The 10,589-nt window shown below is 36.3% G+C and overlaps 1 protein-coding gene across 2 annotated transcripts; it reads left to right on the top strand.

Moving 5' to 3' along the window:
* Nucleotides 1-735: 735 nt before the first annotated feature.
* LOC116174127 (UDP-glucose 6-dehydrogenase) lies at nucleotides 736-10,205 on the top strand. Of its 2 annotated transcripts, none has more exons than XM_031491943.1 (9): nucleotides 736-946; nucleotides 6,748-6,915; nucleotides 6,966-7,103; nucleotides 7,149-7,344; nucleotides 7,392-7,558; nucleotides 9,038-9,185; nucleotides 9,248-9,540; nucleotides 9,587-9,742; nucleotides 9,790-10,205. In XM_031491943.1, exons 2-9 carry the CDS (start codon nucleotides 6,757-6,759, stop codon nucleotides 9,967-9,969), a joined length of 1,437 nt encoding a protein of 478 aa, XP_031347803.1. In that variant the 5' UTR covers nucleotides 736-946; nucleotides 6,748-6,756; the 3' UTR covers nucleotides 9,970-10,205. The 2 variants fall into 2 exon arrangements, with proteins under 2 accessions (XP_031347803.1, XP_031347802.1); XM_031491942.1 differs by having other exon boundaries at nucleotides 737-946; nucleotides 9,242-9,540.
* The last annotated feature ends 384 nt before the right edge of the window (nucleotides 10,206-10,589 follow it).

Here is a 10,589-nt window from a genome sequence, read left to right as displayed (position 1 = left end):
CACCATAAGCGTCTCGGGAATTAATTAATGCCCCCTCCCCCCTTAAGACAATTAAATTTGCAAACGGGCGAAAAAAAGTTGCTAGTGACTACGAAAAAAATTTTAATGTACGATTCATTTTATTAATATCTATAAGGGCGGCTTTTGAATACATAAATTACATGTATAGATAACTACAGTAATGTTGAAAATGTCCCTCGACGGCCTGGATAGTGGATACATGTCTTCACACGACTCTACCTACATATTTCGGAACACATCCTGCAAGGTAGTACGTGGCGGGTGTGATCCGTTTAATGCGTAAGGTAATTGCTGTCTGCAGTTCCTTCCTCCAGAGTCTGGGGATTATTTTCGTACACGTGGCTCTCTTTAGCGTACCCCCAAAGAAAAAATCTGGGGGAGTGAGTATAGAGATACCTAACAAGTCAGGGAGACTATGCCGTCAGCAAAAAAGTCGTGTACACAGTTCCTCCATTCTGTTGGAACCGAGGATGGAACCAGCATCCTTCAATCTCATGTAACTGGTTTCTGGTACTTTATTATAAAATATGTAGGTAAGTTGAAACTTACTTAATACTTTTTCAAGAATCAAGAATTATGTTATTAAGTACGACTTTAAGAGTTTTTGTTAGATGACCATGGTACAATCGAACGCCAAAGAAATGACAGTTTTTGGTACCACTGAAAATGGAGCGCCCACTAAAAGACCTAAGCTAGCTACGCCACTGGCGCAAATCGCCCCTTCCACAATCCTCACTTCCACTTTTAAGCAAACTTGCTTCTGTCGGTTTATAAAATGTTTACCTTAAAATTTAAATACGTGGTGTTTGAGTACGTGTACAGTACATTTCGGTACTCCTCTTTTATTTAACGTGTCCTGTCTTTACTTCAATTTTTTGCTGAGGTGTTATCGATTGATCATCTACGAGTGCAGCCCTACACTACAGTAAGTTTTTGTTTTATTTTAATTTGAACCTATCTAAACATTTACGGAAATATCAAAGTCATCTAACACTGACTTTTTTTGTTAAGTGGGAATTTTAATTTTGAGTTCATCCCTAACCTAAAATAAAAATCAAAACAAACAATCGTACAACTTCAGAGCGAGAAATTTTCTTGCTGGATTTCATATCCGTTTCCGCCTTTTTTAAAATATAAACTTTGAATTGCTTATCGCATTAAAATAAGATAAAAGAGCAAGAGCCCAGGGCCTTGTTCTTTGCCTACTTTGGTGTTGAAGGAAAATTCTTTTTTAGTAAATAGGATAAAATTTGGTTATATTTGCCCCTCGTCTACCTCATTGCAACTATTCTATTCTATTTTATAATAGTCTCTGATGTCTGTCCCTTTTGAAATTGAAATTTGGTAAACTGCCTTTTTCGCTACCCGGTGAAGTACAGTGTGAGCAACAATGATTGAAGCGTGCGTCATCACCGCTTGTTCCTATTAATATCAAAACTACCTTCTTTGTATGGAGTTGTATACGAAAATGACGTTCTGCGCTGTCACAGTGACGTGCGTCTATTCGTATTTCGTATCTTGTATCAAATCAGCATATGCTATGAGCGGCACATTGCCAATTTAGCTTCAATCTTTGTTGCTCACTCTGTATAAGCGGGTTATTAGGTTTGGGTAGGTAATCCCGAGGGTAACACCCTGGATAATACTCATTGTCAGGGCTGGATTTACCACAAGGCCCAGGCCTAAGGGGGCATCGTTCCAAGGGCGTACTATGGCCAAACCCATTAAAATTCTTTCAAATTAAAAATCACACTTGATAAGTTCAGCGTAACAAAAAAAAGAGTTGCAATTTAACTATACAGGGTCCTGCAACAGTGCCTCGCCCTTTGTTAGCCCATAGAGATTAAAAATAGAACACCCTGTATATTTTTAGTTGTTTCGATGTCATTTGTTACCTCTACATTGAGCCTTTTTGATTGTTTTTGTGTCTCCCTGCTTCAAAGCTTTGTTTTCTGTAGCCAAATGAGTCCAGAAAGCTATCATTATTGGCCTAGACCGGCACAGATACACTAATAATTGGTTGGTGGAACTGATTTCATTTGCAATGACATTTCTAAATTTAAATTAAATTGTTAGAATGATAGGCATATTTTTTGTGCAAATTCCATTTTAAGCACTTTATGGCTTGGCAACATAGTAATATATGTAAATGTGGTAGGTAAGTACTCTAATCAAGAATTGTACATTTCACTTACAAGTTTTCGTTTAGTGCGGTTATGACACTTTTGAGTTTTGTACATGGTTGCCGATGGTAAACTTACCTAACTGGTAGGTATCTGTTGTAAATTGACATGCTTGTTACAGTGCTACCAACATAACATCGAAATATTCGAAATTTGAATGCAAGTAAAATGACAGCTTATAATTCTAGGAGGTAGAAACATAAACAATGAACCTTACTCTTACTCGCAAAAATCCATTTTCTGGACTTGTGAATACAAATAACTATTGTCAATGTTGCCATCCTATTAATTTTTTTCCGAATAATTCCCCATAAGCAAACCTCCCTATGATGTATCGTAGCGACTTTTTTTGATGTTAAGAAATAAAATTTGAGCAATAATGTTAATCCTAGTAAAAGGTAACACTTTGATGAGAGTTGGATTTAGTGATACAGAATGTTCACAATGAAACGGCAACATTTCGGAATTTCAAAGTGCTATAACTTTGAAATGGGACTATCACTATTTATTTATTTTACTATTGCATAGTCTTTTGTGGCCTCCTGTGTCTAAACCCCATAGATTGTTGGATATTTCATATTTCTCACAAAAGTACCTACCCATTAATAAAAATAAAATAAAAAAAGTTAGGGGATCCGGGATTGTTTCCTTTTTAAAGCGTTTAAGTATTTTTATTATCCTCTGCTTGTTTTTTACAAAAAATTTTTTCCGTGTTTTTCTTCTATTCTCTAGAAAATTCGCCAAAATGGTTTTAGTCAAATTTTTACGTAGGCTTTTAACAATATTTTTAGGAAGAATTATAAACGATTTCGAGGAAGGATACCAAAATGGTTTTCAAGAAAATATGCTCTCAGTATATTTTTCTAATAAAATTCTAAAGAATATTTCCAAAAAGATGTCTAAAGAGAGAAGAGGTATTTGAGATCTACAGAAACTCTTAAGAAGCTTCTCAAACAAGATCTCTGTAAAGATTACATATATTAAAATATTGTATCGTAAATTTAATGACGTGTCTTGAAATGAATTAATTTATAACAGTGCGAGCTATTTATTATTTCGGCGTTGAAATTAGAACTAAACTGTAAATGCAATTTGATTTGCTTCTATCGAGTGTTCTCGAGTGGTCGCGAGTCTTCTCGAATGTTCTAGAACAAAACACGTCACACTTCCCGAAAAGATCGGGTCACATCGGCCTTCGTTCTTTAACGCCGATGTATAATCGTTCCTGGCACCTCAATGTCTATGGGAATTTCTGGACTATTCGCTAAAATATCTAAGACGAATTCCAAAAACCTCTACAATAATTTTAAGTAGAGATCTTGGATTCTTTTGAAAATTATTTCTAAAAAGATAAAGCTTTTGTGTCCCAATTTTATTGGCGCTATTTAAAGGACGATGTCAATCGGAATATTTGATCACATTTGTGCACAAACATCCCCAATTTGGATTTATTCGTTCCGAGGGGAACACCTGTAGGTATAATTTGCTGGTATTTTATTAAATTGGTTTGAATTTTTGGGAATTTGTTTAAATTTTATTTAATTTTTGATTTTAACTTTGGCATAATTTGAGGAATTGTTCTAAATTGTTGAAATTTTTTTGAATTTTTCTGGAGTTTTAAATTGATTTTCATCTATATTTTCATTTAGGGCTACTATTCAGGCAGGCACCACACATTAGGTTATTTACTTCATAACGGCCGTCGCCTTCGTCGCTTCCTAATATATGCTACTTTGTACGGGATTCCGCAGCATTTGCTTAAACAATAAATACCAGTTCCCGATTTTTTAAACAAATCGCTAGATAAATCATCTGAAATTCGCCCTAAAGAATGGTTCCTACAAAGCTATGTAGACTCGCCAAAGTCTGATAAGGATCGGGAAAAGGCCTAGAAAGTATCCGAAATTTGATTGAATTATGTTAATTGTTTCAAATTTTTCTAAATTAAAATATTTTTGGCGCATTTTCCAACGAAGTTGGGTGCGATATTGCAGCCACTTTCTCTCTCCGTCCGACTGTCTGTCTGTCCGTCAGAGGCCTTAACTACTACAGTTTTCAATATATTTAGTTCGTTCTTTTTGAATTCGGGAGCTTATAGCTCTGGCATCTGAGCCAATCTGAGACTGCGCAATGTCAACTTTCTTATTTATTAGTACCTATATTTTATTGAAATTTTAACCACAGATACTTCTAGTAAAGGCAAACATGTCGCATATAGTAAAAATCAGATGTGCGTATGCGCAGTGCCCTCTTTCTTATTTAAGGAGATATTTCTTTGAATGTAACAAAAGATGGTTTTAGTAAAAGCAGACGTATCGCATATTGTAAACATCAGATCAATTATAATAGAAAATTGAAAACATGTCAGAAAACGGATTTCTTTAAGAGGCGCGTATGGTGAACGAAAAGGGTTTGTTAGGGTCTTCTAGTTTAAATTTTTTCCCATAGAGATTGCATGTGAACGCTATCATGTCGTATCACACTATCTAATTATTAAGTACCGTGAAATCGTGACTACTTGCTCACTAATTACTAATTAGACTTTTTGTTTTAACAGTTCCGGTTTGTGATTATATTCGATTACCTCATTTTATTCGACGGTTAACGAATCTCAGGTCTTTATTGTGTGCGATTTCATTTGTACTGCGATGACGCGATCCATGATTAAAAATAAGAAAGTATTGCCCTTGTAGTGGTCTCGGGGATGGTGTCATAGTTACAGTGACGCCAAATTTATTATCGAATGCAGTTAAGTTTATTGTATAATTAATAAATTGGGAATCTTTTGTTTTCACATCCAAACACTAAGCCCCCTTTAAAATCAAGTTTTTTTACTACAATTTTGATGTAATGAAGAGGATTGTTGAAAATAGACAGAATGATTGTAATTTGCAATCCATATTAACTATTTGCAAATTGCTTACAGCCGGTTGCAGGAATGCGAATTATATATAATCAAAATCCTAGATTATATTTGCCAAATCTGAGTTTAAACAAGAATTTTGACATTTGATTGGTTGCATCTTTCAGTATAAAGCCAATCAAATGTCTTAATACCGGATTAAACAATAATCCTGGATTATTTTTTTTGTGCAACTGGCCGTTAGTGTCTAATAGATTATTAAATTTAGACGTCATGTTATCTACTATTAATAAATCTAGATTTAAATCGCCCATACAGATTATGTCGCCACAAATTGGTATTGCTCTTGATAAAGTATCTTCAAAGACGCCCAAAAATTAAATTGCGAAACGGAAAAGCTAGTACTTACGTATGGCAAAGATCATACTACACACGATCTTTGTTTATGTGGACACAAGAAATGTTTTAGAAAATGTGTAGGAAATTTTTCCACTACTAAATTATCGAAAGCGTTCTAACAGCAAGGCTATGGCGAACAACAGCTGTGTTGGATGAGCAAACATACAAAGGGAAAATTGTTGATCTGGACCATGGAGTGAACACTTCAAATGCGATTATCTTAACTTGTGAGAAGGAAGTACTATCAAAGGTAACCTGGGCCATGCGTGTTATTTAGTGGGGTCAAAACTTCAAATCCAATTATGTATTTCTAAAACGGAGTGTCCAAAAATGGTACTTATAAATGGAAAATCTGGACCAGACGTATTTAAAATTTTAAATGCGATTGTCTTGAGAACCGAATGTCCCACGAAAAAATGGAACATCTGACAAAGAGATACTTATCGTTTTGCAAAATGTCACTTTGATAGAATTTTCTAGATCGGCTCACTATTATACCCGCATGCGTGTGCGATTCAATAATACAGGAACCGTCAAATTCGGCAACCTCAAACCATGGTTCTATGCTTATTGTGTTAGAAACTCATAATGAAATACTGTTGCTGACAGCGGAATTTTTTAGAAAGGCTTGTCTTATCAGCAATGATAATAATAGGGAAAATGTGATCACTTGTGAGTAAGAAAGGTAGCAATCGATTAGGTACGCATTAAATATCACAGGATTCCACCGATGAATGCCTTCATGTTATAAATCCATCACATTTGCATAACTTTATATAAAATTATTATTGGAAATTTTCACGTGTAAAAAACTACTTTCTTTTTCTATTGTACGTATAGATGACATTTTTTTGAATATCTTAACCATCAACATATAATAAATGAACTGCGCGTGTTAATGTATGCGCGGATACTGCAGGTGAGAGAGAAGGGAAAACTAAGAGGACAAGCTGTCTCTTACGGTTACGCATCTGATTGGTTATTTCAATTTAATTGGAATGCGATCGCTTCTGTTGAAAGAACTAACCATGCGTAACCAAGGGACAGCTTCCCCTCTTAGTTTTCCCTTCTCTCTCACCTGCAGTATGACGTCAAAATTTAAATTTGAAAATTTTGAGAATTTTTTTTTAAATTGTCGATATGATGTGCCACTTAGCTGCTACTTTTGAGCAGGAATATCCTGTTAAAGCTTGTCAACCGAACACCCTTATCAGTTGTATTGAGGTTAAATTAGCGATAACCCTAAAGTGTATTGCACTCGTAACCCATTTTCATTTCTAGATATCGACAATGGCGATTGAAAAAATTTGCTGTCTCGGCGCGGGATACGTGGGCGGTCCAACATGCAGCGTAATCGCGATGAAATGTCCCGAAATAAAAGTAACCGTCGTCGATATGAGCAAAGAACGAATCGCCCAGTGGAATTCCGATAAGCTTCCAATTTATGAGGTAAACTATTCCAAACAACCCTTAACTAGTCTTATCGACAATTTACATAGCCCGGCCTAGACGGCGTGGTGAGGGCGTGCAGAGGAAGAAATTTATTCTTTTCGACCGATTACACCACCGCCATATTGGAGGCGGATATCATTTTTATTTCGGTGAACACGCCGACCAAAACTTTCGGAAATGGAAAGGTGAGTGGTTCCATTTTTAGTCCGGTGATAACTTGGTTCTTTCAGGGGCGAGCTGCCGATCTTAAATACGTGGAAGGCGCCGCGAGAATGATAGCGGAAATTGCTCAAAGTAATAAAATAGTTGTCGAAAAGAGTACCGTTCCGGTTCGTGCCGCCGAAAGTATTTTAAATATACTGAGCGCTAACAACAAACCGGGCGTTTCTTATCAGATACTGTCGAATCCTGAGTTTTTGGCGGAAGGTGTGTCCTTGTTCTTTGGTGTTGATACCATTAGTTTCTTTCCACAGGCACTGCAATTGAAGATCTACTGCACCCAGATAGGGTTTTAATTGGTGGTGAGGAGAGTGCGGCAGGGCATGCCGCGATTGAAGCTTTATGCAGTGTTTATCAACATTGGATACCTAGAAAAAACATTCTCACCACTAACACCTGGTCGTCTGAGTTATCAAAGCTGGTTGGTATTTTTTGAACTTAATAACCATTGAACGGTTTGAAAAGTAATCTTATCATCTTAGATGTCAGGTAGGTATGGGAAACTCGCGAATCAAATTTTTCACACACTCACACTCTCGGAATTTGAATGTTACCCGCTAAAAAAACCGAAACGGGTTCTCCTTTCTAAACGCAATTACCTCGACTGTCGTGCCCTTACAACCAATTAAAAGAACCCGGATTTTTTAGGTCCGAGAGATTGTGACAACCGCGCTCGCTTTTCCGAATACGTTTCGTGTTATCGCCAGACTTAGTTTAGTTCAAGTTTACTATGCAGCGGTACGTGTGGAAATTTTCCTATGTTTAATAACAAAATACAATTCAAAATGAAATTTTTGAAACTGCAAAGCGGCCATCTGTTACAATACGTCTTACAAGGGAAGAGATTTGTCTAACTTTGTGTAATTTTATAACTGCGATGCCCGAATTATTTAGAGCGTCCTTTTCAAAGGCTCCTATAGGCAATTGCGATCTCATTTCAGTGGGGATGTTCTAAGGTTTTATACAACGCTGTGTAAGTGTAAGTTTTTTGTCATTCTTCATCAAAAAATATTTTCGAGGACTTATCTTCGGAATCTTGTAGAGATTTCTCTCAGCATTTTGTCCTAAATTTTCAAAATAGTTTCTGAAATGCCCTGCAAAGCTCTTCTCACCATTCTTTCCTACATCTGTATAGAGATTTTTTTCATAGAAACTCGCTTTTATCATTGAATCCTTTTAAAGTCACTTTTTCTAAGATTCCTCTTGGGATTTTTGTTCAAACCCTTTTCAAGATTCATCTGGAGGTTCTCTCCAATATTATTAGCAAGTGTATTATATATTTTTTCCTAACATTATTTTCTTGACATTCTTGGGACCTATTCAATGCTCATTTCTAAATTCATTCCCACATTTTTCCAAAACCTGGTCCAGATTCTTTCAAAATTGCTCTTTATTCTCCATATAAATAAAACGCCAGATATGGGGAGAGTGAAATTTAATTAAATTCGTTAATAACAAAAACAACCACATCCAAATTCAAATCAGGGTTGCCCCCTCTTAATCACACGAGAATAGCTGTAGGGACTTCATTGATTCCAAGAAAGGAAAAAAGCTATTGAAAACCTTCCTATGTACTCACTTCCTCAGTTGTTTTCCAATCTGCAGTTAACAATTTTACATTAGTTTTCAGCCTGTACGATAACATTGGACAATTTTATTTCCAACCACGGGAACTTTCGTCTTGCAATTTAAATTGGTAACGTTCGCGGTAAAACATTTCCAGTGGCGTAGCTTGCGTTTTTATGCTTTAATGAAATGCATTAAAAAAACATCATATCTTCTGTAAGAACAATGTAATCATAAAATAGCAGGTATTGGGGCACATAACCAGTGACCAGCAGTTTTCCGACTATCATATATGATGGAACTTACAGGTCTAAATTTTTTTATTTTTTTCCAGGCTGCCAATGCTATGTTAGCGCAAAGAATATCCAGTATAAATTCACTATCGGCAGTATGCGAATCGACTGGCGCCGACGTATCGGAGGTGGCCCGCGCGATCGGTTTGGATTCGAGAATTGGCTCAAAATTTCTTCAAGCTTCAATAGGTATCGCTCGCACTTTCTCGCCGTTAAAAACAACTAACAACCCTCTTCTTTTATTGGTTTTGGCGGGAGCTGTTTCCAAAAGGACATACTGAACCTTGTATATATTTGCGAGTGCCTAAATTTGCCAGAGGTCGCCGCCTACTGGCAGCAAGTGATCGACATGAACGAGTACCAAAAAACGCGATTTACAGCGAAAGTGGTGCAAGCACTGTTCAATACAGTGAGCGGAAAGCAAATTGCTTTGTTAGGTTTCGCGTTTAAGAAGAATACGGGCGATACACGAGAAAGTCCTGCGATTCATGTCGCTAAAACACTTCTTGACGAGGGCGCTACTCTCCATATTTATGATCCTAAGGTTCGTGTACACATCACACTCAAAAATGTCTAACCATTTCAGTTAGGTTGAAGAATCACAAATATTTGAAGATTTAACGCATCCCTCAATTTGTGAGAGCCCAGAATATGTAAGGAAATCTGTCAAAATTCACGAAGATGCGTACACTGCCACGGCCGGTACCCATGCCATTGTATTATGCACCGAGTGGGATGAATTTATAGTAAGTAAATCTAAACTTAAAGTTCATTTTCTTATAGGCTACATTAGTGTTTAGATTATAACAAAATTTACAATGGAATGATGAAGCCCGCCTATATTTTCGACGGGCGCAAAATCTTGAATCACAGCAGGTTATTAGAAATTGGATTTCATGTCCACACGATCGGGAAAAAGTTGAATCGTCCCATTGCCACTAGATGTTGGAGTAACAGCGGAACGTTCCCTTGACTGTGCCATTATGGCATTTTGTTTTTATTCCCAGTACTTAATTCATTCTTTTTAAAGGTCTGTTTAACGAATATTTCACTATGTAAGTATTATTTTTATATTTGTATGAAACATACAAATACCAGTATTGAACTTTTTATCAGCTTATATATTCCTATGTGCAATTTATTTTTATAAGAGAAAATTGTAAGATATTTTATAATTAATTCTAATAAAGAACCAATTTGTGAATGTCACTTGCGGTAGTACTACTTTGCTGCAATTATAATTAGCCTGTCACCTGTTGTACAGCTACTTTGTTTTGTTGCTTCTTTCTCTACTTTTGTGTTGCATTGCCTTTGTTCTCGCTCTCGCCTCCTCATCTCTGTGGCTGTTCTTGTTATTGTCTAAAAAAATCTTTTGACGCTATTATTTCTTATCAAGTACTGTTTTCTGCACCCTTAAACTGTTCCCAATTCAACACACCTCCCATGAAACATTTGGTTGAGCACGCCTCATAATGGAAAACAATATACAGTGAGTTTTTTTTTAAATGCGAACATAGGAGTTTGCAGGCAATGTAAAATGTTCGATTTAAAAAAAAACACATCAATCTATGAGGTGTGCGCGGTTAACATTCC

Source organism: Photinus pyralis, unplaced genomic scaffold (genome assembly GCF_008802855.1).
Source record: "Photinus pyralis isolate 1611_PpyrPB1 unplaced genomic scaffold, Ppyr1.3 Ppyr1.4_LG6, whole genome shotgun sequence".
Taxonomy (NCBI): Eukaryota; Metazoa; Arthropoda; class Insecta; order Coleoptera; family Lampyridae; genus Photinus; species Photinus pyralis.
Note: the sequence above shows the minus strand (reverse complement) of the source record. Positions and strands in the feature narration are given on the sequence as shown.

Excerpts from the sequence above, each read along its gene's own strand:
- LOC116174127 (XM_031491942.1), top strand. The coding sequence starts at position 6,757 with ATGGCGATTGAAAAAATTTGCTGTCTCGGCGCGGGATACGTGGGCGGT. Across the intron at positions 7,104-7,148 it reads AAACTTTCGGAAATGGAAAG|GGGCGAGCTGCCGATCTTAA; the intron begins GTGAGTGGTTCC and ends TGGTTCTTTCAG. Across the intron at positions 9,186-9,241 it reads ATTTCTTCAAGCTTCAATAG|GTTTTGGCGGGAGCTGTTTC; the intron begins GTATCGCTCGCA and ends CTTCTTTTATTG.